Genomic DNA, 12,351 nt, shown 5'->3' on the forward strand with positions numbered 1-12,351 from the left:
TGCAGCCTCCTTGATTTTCTGATTGGTCGTAGGATATCGGTGGACAAAGCGGTGACGCGCAGCGCCTATCCAGTGGATTCGGCTCTGAGATTTTGAGCCTGCGCGCGGTGCGCGGACAAAGTTCGGCCGCACCTGTGGAAGTTTGCCATTGGTAGGCGGCGAAAAAAAATTAAAAAATGGCGATGCCGCGTTCGCAAGTGGATCATGAATTCCCGTTGCATGGTTGTACTTTGGCCGTAACGTTTGCTTCAGCCCCCCCACCCCCCCTTCTTCCCACCTCCAGCGTCTTCAAAAAAAGAGAAAAGAACAGAAATAATATCAAGCAAGAAAATCACTGGGCGGGCTTCCGACCACTAGATAAAAGTTGTTCACGCCCCAACAAAATCCACGCCCAAGCGATGGTAACAGAAACAGATTTCGAAGGCTATGCTTTTGCCAACTGCGCGCACCAAAAGCAATTGCGGAGCCGGAAACACGTCATAGACGCCATGTTCGTTAACATCACCCATTCGGACGTGGCTGTCGGTCGGTTCATTTCACCCCGTCCGCGCCGTAGTATCTAAAGCGATGTATGTCGTGCGCGTGCAGTGGAGCGATTTCGCCTTCATTGCGCTGCAATTTCCGGTCGAACGGCCCCGCATCGGTCTGCGTGATGGGTTGACGCCCTTTATGCGCGGCTGTTTTGTGAAGTATTAAAGAGACTGGCGCGCCGAGGGCGTGTGCCCTGGGTTTCGCGTGTTCCAAGCACCGCAAGCAACAGAGCGGACCATCGCGCTTAACGCTCGTTCAACCAAACAAGCGCGTTAATGTCCAGGCAAATGTTCCCAGCGTGCAACGCGGCAGAAGAAAGGTCGCACGTGAATGGCTCTTGCCGCTGTTACATCTCCATATTAAATAGCGAATGCGGAAAAAATAAAGAAAGTTATCGCTGGTAGGAAGGTGTATGGCGTGTTACTTTCATGATGCACACGCATCGAGAGAGAGAGAGAGAGAAAGAGAGAGAAAGAGAGAGAGATAAAAAAATAAAGAAAACACGCAGAAACATCTCCACTGACCGGAGCATCTGTCCAAGTTTGTAAAGCATCACGCTTGCGCCAGGATTCACCGTGACAAGCGCTTTTCTTTTTCACATTCTGTAAGAAGTCTACAGGCGTTCTCTTGTGACTTTTATAGGGTGACAGTGACAACGTGTGAACATATCGACTCATATATCTTGTTGGGTTTTGTCCGTAGACTTCGTGTAAATTATTTGTTCGCAAATTATTGGCTGATCTATGCCTCATACCGACCTTTTTTCATGGCACTCCGTTACCTTCACATACAGGGAGACAATTATATGCTTTTTAGCCCTCCGGCAATTATTCCCACATATTCTAAAGTACCCAGCCTCGGTGGTGCGTTGTCACGAGTCGTTTAGAAGTATGCTTAGAGCACGCGCTCTTTTCAACAAGTTTCGGAACAAGATTGTTACCTTCGTGAAAAGTCCACTTTATGCTAATAAGTTTCGAGCAGTCGATGACTCCTCGGTACTTCCCAATTCTTATTACAAGACTTACGAGCACGACATTTGTTGTCAGGAGATTTGGAACACCAACGTGGTGCTTTTAAGAAGGAAAAACAACAATACCAAGCATTCAACGCACTTACAGGGCACATAATTAATGCATCAGCTATAGGAGAACGCCTTTGTCACAACAACAATACAAATGCGCCACTCGCCCTGTTCTCCGACTAATTCTAATTCGCACGATGCTTTACACTTTGAACCTAACGTAGAGCAATCAACTCACGACCGCTGCGCCATCTGGTGCGCACATAAAACGACGACAGACGTCCATCCGAGTCCTTGTGAACGGAGAACCCGTACGAATTCCAAAAATAGTGATCTTTGACTTTTGAAAGAATCGGAAAGCTTGTCAGGAACTTGCTCGCTATAACCTCAACCTATGACAATTTCAATTTACGCTGAAGAATTGCCAGTTACTTTTTTCAACGCTCCTGTTCTGCTCGTGCTCCTGAAGATTAAATTGAGATCACTTTAGACATGATGAGTAAACCAAATACATTTTTAAATGATGTAGATTATGCTGTATCAATGCGCCGTCTTTCTAATGATTCGTCTTATCCGCGATCAATATTCGGCGTATCCTGCGGCCGCCTTTGACGGGTGACCGCACCTGAAAGTTGGCTGTCTAACAATAGCAGTTTTTGTGGGAAGAAGCCTTCAGTTCGTGCAACAGTTTATATAAGTACATGAAATACAATAAAGGGGCACCAATCACTTTAAGTTTGCACTGTGGGGCTCTATGAAGGTGTGGCGATAAGCCCGCTCCTGTTTCATCCGAAAGCCTTGTACATAACCACCATCTTGAAAGGTTCTCTGTGTAAATGACACAGTCTTTTGTACGATGTTGAAAGAAACTGAAGAGACGAAATTAGAGCATTGGAGAAAACCTCCAGAGGATAGACGTTTGAGAATCTAAAGCTTTATGACGGGCTACATGGCGTGCAACCACGGAGGAAGGAAGGAACTCGGTGCGAGCATGGCGCAACACGAATACAGCCAAACCTGTCGGTCCAACACGTGATCGTCGCGTCAGAACGCGTGGTAGGTTTTAGTGCTCCCGCTCTGCAGGCAGAACCACGTCTGAACGGTTGACCAAGTTCTTGTCGACTGACAACTACCGGGAACGTGTCTATGAGGTCACGTGTTGGGCAGACTTTTCGAGTGAGAAAGCGAATGGAATTACTTCACGGAGAGTTGGCCTGCCAAGACTGAATACACGTGACGTAACGATCCCTTCTAGAGGATTTTCTTCCTCTATGCATGCAACACAAGAGGTCATCCTAGTGAACGCCTAAAATTGCATGACATGGCGCTCAGTAGAACGACTTGGTTCAAGAACTAAAGCCCAGCGGTCGACGAAACAGCATCGCCTAGAGAGAGATGTCTGTTGAATACAGAGATGTCTGCTGAATGCAGAGATGTCTGCTGAATACAGACAAAACGGAAGGCTTAGAAGGTTGTTCCCGGCTTTTCTGTGAAACATAACGATACCGTCGAAGAAAGCCAAGGTTTTCAAGACAGTGATACGACCAGGAATGCTGCACGGGGGCGAAGATAGTTGCATAAAAAAGTATGAATATTGAAGTGATGCAAGTGAAGAAAATGAGAACGTTGGGATGGATGTACGGAAGTTCAACGAAAGGCAGGCTGCGGAACGACTGCATCCCAGGCACAGTCAATGTCACAAATATTGTTACACTTCATTGAATTATGTCGCTTGACGTCCCGACATAAGGCATGAGTTATAAGAGATGCCACAGGAATGGGCTCCGAATTACTTTCTGCCACCTCGAGTTCTTCAAGGTGTATCCAAAGCTCAGTGTACAGTGTTTGCTTTATCGTTCCTCCATCATTGGAATTCAGCCGCCAAGTCAAGACTCGAGTCGCCGTCTTCAGCTGCCGTTCGCCACAGCCTCCTTGCCACCGCGGCAAGTAGATGCGCCGTTATTTTAAACGCGAGAATTTCATACGCAGAAAGTCAGAAAAGGAGCACCAAAGTTATCGCCGCGGAGAGCACGTGGTAGCTGACGTCGTCCGTTGAACTTGGCCCCATTCTACCACCGGGTCGGCTTCGCCTGAGAGCCGCCGAGCGGCAGCTGGTTTGCCTATGGGCGTGCCGCGCCAGCGCGGGACAGGCGTTAATAACGGTTCGCGCAATGCGACGCGTCACCTCGGAGTAGTGTACAGTTTTACTTTCGCTCATTGGGCGAACGTGATCGCCGAGCTCTCTCTCTCGGAAATTGCTAAGCGCGTGTGGCGACGTGACCCGGATGTAATGACGGGCTCTTATCTGGAAGACTGAGCGTTTGCAATATTGCGACTACTTTATAACCGCCGCTCGCCATAAATATAAATGATCGGGTTACAAGGACGAAAAGTCGCGAGACGTGAGGCCGGAAGGCCGCCCGCCCCTGTTTGACGTCATGCAATCCGAGCACATTATCGGTTTCGAAGACGACGGCTGCGTTAACATTAAAATGTAGCCGGCGAGCGTGCGCATGTGTGTGTGCATGTGCGCGTGTACCTGGGGAACATGGGAGGGGGGGGAGGAATTGGGGATGGCTGCTTGTTTGTGTGCGCGTGTTTACGTCACAGTATGCGTGGGGACCCAGGCGTAAGTGGAATGACGATAACACTTATCGAACACATCAAGAAATGCGCAACACGTGCACAACGCGTCAGTTACAGTCACGTTTTGAGTGCACCACGAGTGTTGTACGTCGGACCGAACCTAGTGGAAAAACTATTACGTTACAGGTCCCACTTATAGCGCGAGCTATTCTATGTGATTTGTGGTTATAGATGTCGACATTGGCGACTGAATTTGCGATTGAAGTAGATGTGCCTATAGCTCAAGAGGATATCGGGAATTTCTATTGAAAAGACGCCTTGTTAGGCACTTTGACTTACATATCGCCACAATGGTTCACGCGGTTTCAATAGACATCCATCAGAAGCTGGGCACTTCGAATGATAGGTGTGCAAGATTTCGTTGCACTCTTCTATTCCTTGATTTAAGTAGGCTCAGGTTTGTCCTTCTGACATCGCTGCTTAGAAAGCTCACACTGCGCATCCGCACGATTTGGTGTTTGCGTTTCGGTACTGCTCGCGAACGGGTTAGTGCAATAAACAAAAACTACGCAAGAATAAAGTTGTTCCTTCACAGTGCATAAACAGTGAACGAATTTACACGCTGCATAAAATGAAAGTAAACATTTGTACGCATAGGCGTTAGTTGTATAGCGTTTAATCCCCCGATTCTCAGATACTTCGCTTCACATCAGATTCCATAGGTGCGTTGCATGTGCGTAACACTTTTTGTTGTTGTTTTTGTTGTTGATGGAAGAGTGGTACGGTTTTCACCTTAGAAGAAGTCGAATAAAGAAGCATGCCGGGATAGAACTTGTGCCAAGGCAGCACGTTCATGTGAACACAGGGACGTGCTAAACATTCTCTGAATTTTGGGTATAAGGGGGCAGATAGGTTGTATCGAGGTTGTTTATTTGGGAAATTCATCTCGTCGCTGACGACCGTAACGGAACTATACGTGTCGTCGTCGAATGCTGCGAGCTTCGTGTGTTTGGGAAATAGTACGGACACGGCAAAACGGTTTAGTGCCACAAGGACATGCTTCCATTGGTCACGGACACAACGCTACAAGGCACCAATATGTCCTTCTTAGCACAGAAATCGGTGAGTGGTTGCACCATGGCGTCAAATGAACCACCAGTATAAACAGAGGCAATGGCAGGAACAGACGCTAGCGAATATGGACGCAGCATCGCCTCATCAGCAATAGCAAATGTATTTTGTTGACGTGCTTGTTCGTCAACAATTTCTGGGACAAAGACGCTGCTGACAAAACACTCACCAGTACCGCAATCAACAGATGTCCCGCCTGTTTGCAAAAAGTCAGTGCGTGCACTGTTAACCAAAAATTCAGTTAAGGAACACTTCTCAGCCAGTAAAACATTCGCAGCGCAAACACCAAGGGGACGAAGTATATCGTTGCTTACACCACAGACTCTAATATTACTCTCCAAAGAAAACATCACGTTACGACGAAGGTGGTTCTTGAAAGAAAGGCTCATAACAGATACAGCCCTAGTGTCCACCAAGACCATTGTAGACACGCCCTCAATTAACACCTCCACTTTCTTTCACAGCACTGTAACCGGCAGAGGCATCTGTGCCGTATCGTTTCCGGCGACCTCACTTCGTCGTGCCAGCTAGTACCCGCCAGTGGTGGTGACAATGAACTTCGCAGCGGCGAGGGAGAGCGACGCTGGCGTGAAGGCAGAGTCAAGCTGCGGTCAAAAACAGGAGAACTGCTGCGTTGATCGTGTCATGGAACCTTGTTGCGGAAGGTCGCCGCAAATGATCCTTGAGAACACGGATAGCCGAAGTTTCGACTGTCGGGCCAAGATGACATCGATGGTGGTTCGTATCTCCTTGGCATTTGGCGACGCTGGTGACAGAAGCGAGAAATATGCCCAGCGGTACCGCAGCTGCAACACAAAGGAGGCTCGCGGCCGACGTCGTACCCTTGAAAGGAGATGTTAGGGCGCTCGACCGATAAGATCGACCGTTTGGTTCCGGGTGCCCAGTGGACGAGAGACGCGGAGATCCGGAAGTATGGTGGTAACTAGTCTCCTGGTGGTAATTACGTTGCATCCTTGATGGTGGCCTCGCGCAGTAGTATTCCGCACCTGTTGCAGCAATGGACAGAGGAGCTAGTGTGGGACGGTAAAACTGCTGAGCATCGTGGAATCCTATGTTGTTGGTCATTTCTGCATGTCGACTCAGCTCCTCCCGCACGATCTGGCAAATAGTAGATGCGAGATCGAGTGATGGGAGGTCGTCTATGCTAGCAACAATCGTAACATTTGCAAGCTGGCCGAACTTCGGTGTGATACGTCGCCTCTTGAGGGTCTCGAAAGTGCGGCAATGACGAATTACGTCGGCGACTGAGTTGAGGCTCTCCTAGACATAAAAATCCTCGGCAATTCCATTCAAGAATTGGCCAACTTTGTCTAACGTGCGAAGATTGGCTGTTTTGCAGAGCTTCAATATACGGCTTTTATATGCGTTGTGCACGTCTCGACTGGAACTTGGGATCTTTGAAGCAGCGTCTGTTCTGCCTGCTTCTTCTTGGCGACAGAATCGCCGAAACGCTCTTTGATTTCAGACGATAAGCGATCCCATGATGTAAGCGTACCCTCGTGATTATCGAACTACATGAGCGCCGTGTCCGTCAAAAAAACACAACGTTCGAGAGCTGACCTCCTCTGTCCCAGTGGTAGCAGTCACTCACCCATTAGTAGTGGGTGAGCCACTGGTCCACGTCCTCGCCGGACTTGCCTGATAAATATCCAGGCTCTATCAGGCTCTGGCGTTGCCAGGAACCAGCCGCCGCTGAAATTGGTACCGAAAAGGTCGCTGGAGCTGGTACAGTCCGGGTGCCGTCTTCATCACGTGACATCTCAACCACCAGCGGTGATGGAGGCAGTCCAGCAAGGCGGTGGCTTCGGCGAATATCAGGTGGCTGGAGGATCGTGTTGGTGAGGTCGAGGTACCCCGCAACCTCCACCAAAACTGTTATGGATGATTGTGTGTTTAGTTACAGATGAAGGCTGGCAAATACGGTCGAACGGGAAGATAGCCGTTGAAATGGTGCCGCTTGGCACAGGAATCGTCGTCGCCCTCTTCTTCTTCGACGTCTTTTTCTCTCCGCGTTACAGTACAAACACACATAGATAGATAGCCCGCTAAAAGGGCTTGAACTACACAAACTACGCTAATGCGTTAAAAAACTTCTGGCAGAACTCATCCCCGATGACTATTCAAATATTCGAATGTACACTTGAACGCTTCATGTATAAGTCCTGTCATGCACCCAGGCTCCTCACTCGCGCTTCCCTCTAGACACGCTGCGCCATCTAGCGGCGCCTCCGAGAAGTCCGCGCAAACCCCGACGTACATAGTGACCCAGGTTGGCGACAAAGGTATTCACTGAAAAGCTGCACGTACCCAGTGGCATATCGGATCGGTTATATAGCTAGATAGCCGGAAAGAAAACCGATCTGGCAACTTCCAAGAATGCCATTCGCATGAAAGCCGTGCGAGCCACTAACCGATTAGGGAGAGGACAAGCGCGCACAGCTCGAACTGGTTCCACTTGACGGCGAAGAAGGCGGCTCCCGTGGCGGCGGCTCGCAGCAGCAGCTCGGCGGCGTGTCCCACCAGGAAGACGAGGTGCGCGCGGCCCAGCGCCGCCCGCTGCCGCCCGTTCCACTCGTAGCGCTCCGAGGCCAGCAGCATGCCGTTGAGCAGCGCCAACACCGCGGACGCCACAGCCAGCCTGCGCCCACGCGAACGCGACAGAAGCGGGTCGAGTTGATCGATCGATCGATCGATTTATTTATTTATTTATTTATTTATTTATTTATTGATTGATTGATTGATTGATTGATTGATTGATTGATTGATTGATTGATTGATTGATTGATTGATTGATTGATTGATTGATTGATCTTATGTAGTTCGGTTACGTTAGGTTACGTTAGGTTGCGTGAGAAGTGTCAGATTAAAGGTCCATGTATATGGTGTCTGGTTCCGTGCGGGTTCGCTGTGCCAAAGTCGAAATGAAGGCTGACAGATGAAAACACAGTGCGTCATAAATCGCTGCAACCAAACAAGAGGACTCTTCTTCGTCAGAGCAGCAATTTCCCTGGCAAGGAAAGCAGGAACGCTGCCAAGGAAAGCAGTTGCTGCGCCGACGAAAATACGTCCTTTTATCGAAACGTTGATTGCGTGAACATTCCTTATTGGAGCAGTGCTGATCACATCGGACAGGCCAGTTCGGCACACAAGTACAAAGAGGTAGTTAATTATTATTTAATTACTTCAATAAATTATCCAGTAATAAGCGACAAAAATCACGATATTATTGTGAGTCACGCCGAATGGGAGACTCTGGATTAATATTGACTACCTGGAACTCCTTAAAGTGCAAGCTGTGGCAACAGCTCCCACATAACTTCCAGGCCTGCGCGCCAGTTGCTATGAAGTCATCCACGAAGACAGGGATTTTCATTGCAGATCACGCTTTCTTTCTTTCTCCAGCATTTGCCACCATTATGAGCAGCAGCCTTGAGGCGTTATTCCAGTGTGAAATTAATTCATTGGACAACGTTATCGTGATCAAATTGATTTTACTCTAGTGTAAAGGTCCCTGGTTGCGTACAGGGGAAAAAAACAACTATGAGGCTTGAAAGTGTCTGCACCCCGAACATTCAGAAACAGACCAAGCGAAGAATGCAGGAGGCGAGCAAAATAGATATACGTAAGTAAGGTGTTTTAATTCATTGTCCATCGATGAGGCTGAGCTATTGACGGTTTTCAGTGCAGATGTTTGTTTCCGGTTCATGCTCTACGTGGACTATGGACGTCTCGCACTGTTTCGGGAAAAACGAACCTTCAGCCGATATATGTGTATTCAAATTATATTAGTCAAACAGAACCATACGAAGAATCCAATACCGCCTGTTCGTTTCAAGTGATTTAGTCGGACACCTCTATGTTCAACCAGTCATTCGAAAACGCTGAATATTCGCAGACACCCTCTGTTCCTCGGGGATGATGAGTTGCTTGCCCGGCCACTCTAGCACATTCGATCGGACGCCAATAGTGTCTCGTTACGAATCTCTATTTGCAGAATCATCGAGCACCATTGCTAAAGCACGCCGACTACTTCACTCGAGGAGCAGCACTGCCCTGCACTTCGTGTCAGATATCAAATACATCGAGGGACATTTCTCCGTGCGCGTTCTCGAAGACGAATGCCCAATCGGTACGCGCTTCGATGTTTACTCGGCTCGATTCGATTATCGGTTTGTATGACATTATTATTAACATTGTTATTGTTCGCCGTTAACCGACAATAAAAGTCCAGCTTGAGTTCCCCAGCTTACTGGCACCACACCATCTGTGCGTAGCAAGATGCAGCAATGTTGTTTTTCTTAATGGTGCATAAATTTGATCCGACAGTTTGAATACAGAAAATGCGACCGACAGAGCCCGGACGTTGTCTCACTCACTCCTTGCTGGCGGCCACGTCGTAGAGAAATCCTCGGACCCTCCCGGCCGGCCTGGCCACCAAGCTGACGGGCCTCTGGGCGAGCAGGCGGCGGAGAGAACGCGCGTACCGGCGTTGACTCTCGCTTGCCGTGGGCTCCGAGTGGACCTCCTCCAGCTGCGGCACGCGCGTGTGACGCGTTCCTCATCCGCGGGCACTGCGCCTCCGTGATATCGTTGTCGACACCCGTTCCGGCTCAAATAGATGGTGGGTCACAGTTCGTACATTACTTTGTCAACGTGTGTGGCGCGAAGAACTAACGTACATAAACGGAGCTCTTTCTTTCTGTCCAATTGCTCTTTCTTCTTAAGTTTCGCGTCACACACGCTGAAAGCAAAATGTAATGGTCCTGTAGCGAAAACCGCATCAGCGCTGTAAAGGCTAGTGACGCCCACGCAAAGCTACGGCTGCTTTCTGCTCAAGCTTTCGGCCTGCTACGAGACTTCCCGAGGCCAATCAAGACGTCGCCTAGCATAGCCAAGAACTAGTGCGCCAGTACACGGTATACAGAAGCAGCAAACACGTCTGTAACAAAAATGAGCGTGTATTATGAAAAATGTAGCAGGATGAAAGACGTGTCCGGTATGAAAGTTTCGCTAATTAACTTTTTAGAGTGACACGGTACATACTGTCATTTACGAATAGCAGCCGGTGACTTGGAAAGTCATATCCACTTGGAACGAATTCTGAAGATGACATTAATTTCGAGGTACGCGTTCCCAAAGTTTGCAGCGAAATGCACTGGTGTTCCAGTAATTTTTGAGCTTCAATGTATAGAAAGGCGTTTTGTTAAGAAAAAGTAAGTGGAACAACAGTGCAATTTTAGCGCAAGTTTGAAAGCGCTTATCTCAAAAGTGGCAATAGTTTCAAAATTCGTTCCTATTAAATTACTGGCTTGAATCGTACATCGCGATACGTGATCTAAAGTAACTACTTAAAAACTTTAGTGCAATTTTGTTAATCAGCCAATTAGACTTTCAGTGCGAGTAATGTCTGCCTCCTCGAGTAATCCATCTCAATGAATACATTCGTGCTATATTCCACAGGCGACTTTTAAATATTGTGTTAACGTTAGAAAAAAAAATAAATAAGAAAAATGACGGAGGGTACATATGTATACATCACATACGCACAATTTCGGGCGGAATGTATTTTCAGTGAGCAGCAAAAAAACTAGCCTGTCGCTTCTTGGCGTAGAAGTTGTCGATGACGACGCCGACGAACAGGTTGAACACGAGGAAAGCGCCGATGACGAGGAAGATGGCGAAGTAGATCAGCGACCAGGGGTTGGCCTCCCGTCGGGGCTGCAGGTCGACGCCCTCGATGTCCAACACGTTCTCGATCACCTCGATCCAGCCCTCGAAGGTCGCCACCTGCGCGGGTACACAACAATCGGCGCGTATGTCGAAACACTGGGCGAACGACCGAGGCGAGAGATCACTGCAGGCCCAAGGAAATCGGCACAGCCACTGACATTTTTATTTATTTATTTATTTATTTATTTATTTATTTATTTATTTATTTATTTATTCACAATACCTTACAGGGCCCAGAGGCCATTGAGTAAGGGGGACGAACAAGGATATTATAAGAAATGCAAAATATACAGGTCAAAAAAGGGAAAGGGAAAGCATTGCACAGGGCTAGTACAAAAAAAGCAGCAACAAACATAAGAGAAAAGTACAAAAAATAATTGAAGTGTACAAATACAGCACAAATGTATGACACATGACTCAAGAAAAAAATAATAAAGCAGGGGTTTACAAAAACACAATAGCCAAAAAGTGCAATATTTTATAAAAGAGAAGGTTTAACGTCACGATGTCACTTGAAAATATTCGCGCAGCTGATTATGGAATGATTGATGGTTGCATATGGATGCAATATTATCGGGAAGATCATTCCAAAGAACGATGGCACGTGGAAGGGCTGATGAATTGAAGGCTTGTGTTCTTCCATATATGCGCTTGATGCTGTACTGATTATGTAAACGGCTCGAAATGCGTGACGGCGATTCTAGAGGTAACGCAGATTGCCTGGTGCAGTCGCGATATTTATGAAATAAACATAAAGGATCGATTGAACGACGAATATGTAGTGGCTCAAGGGAGATATCAAGTTTTATCTGTGTTACGCTCGAAAGGGGACTGTAGTTACGTGTAATGAAGCGAGCGGCTCTATTTTGTATGGATTCTAGTAAGTTAATTAAGTAGTTTTGATGTGGGGACCAAATGGATGCTGCATATTCTAGCTGTGGCCGCACAAGTGTTAGATAGGCCAGTTTTCTAACATTGTTAGGAGAATTTCGCAAGTTTCTGCGCAGATATCCCAGTGTCCTTAAAGCTTTCGCACAAATCGTGTTGACATGCGTGGCCCATGAAAGGTTATGCGTGAGGTGAATACCTAAATACTTATATGATGATGCCTGAGACAATACCGTGCTATCTATGAGATACGAGACTATACGAGAGATATGAGATTCACCAAAAGTCGCCAACAACTTTTGGCGAATGTGCTCCTGTTTTTAGCGGCACTACAGCAGAGCGGCTCTATACGGACCATCATTTTCAAGTTATACGGAATTTTTAAAAATTGCATGTGGCAGATAGCATAATTCTTGTCCTCGGGCTGCAGGGTTATTCAAGAG

General features: G+C 47.6%; 2 protein-coding genes across 2 annotated transcripts in view; both read right to left on the reverse strand.

The window, feature by feature from the left end:
• Positions 1–9,877, reverse strand: part of LOC126541242 (sodium channel protein type 4 subunit alpha B-like) — a 42,078-nt gene extending 32,201 nt beyond the window's left edge. The window contains exons 1-2 of the mRNA XM_050187937.3: positions 9,667–9,877; positions 7,702–7,928 (exon numbers count right to left, since the gene is read on the reverse strand). Of these exons, the coding sequence (XP_050043894.1) occupies positions 7,702–7,888 (187 nt within the window). The 5' untranslated portion in view covers positions 7,889–7,928; positions 9,667–9,877. The remainder of the gene's footprint in view (positions 1–7,701; positions 7,929–9,666) is intronic.
• Positions 9,878–10,829: 952 nt separating this feature from the next.
• LOC126541216 (sodium channel protein type 4 subunit alpha A-like) overlaps positions 10,830–12,351 on the reverse strand; it is a 36,629-nt gene continuing 35,107 nt past the window's right edge. Inside the window, exon 19 of the mRNA XM_050187898.3 lies at positions 10,830–11,077. Coding sequence (XP_050043855.2) covers positions 10,859–11,077 — 219 coding nt within the window. The 3' untranslated portion in view covers positions 10,830–10,858. The remainder of the gene's footprint in view (positions 11,078–12,351) is intronic.

Source organism: Dermacentor andersoni, chromosome 2, assembly GCF_023375885.2.
Source record: "Dermacentor andersoni chromosome 2, qqDerAnde1_hic_scaffold, whole genome shotgun sequence".
Lineage (NCBI taxonomy): Eukaryota > Metazoa > Arthropoda > Arachnida > Ixodida > Ixodidae > Dermacentor > Dermacentor andersoni.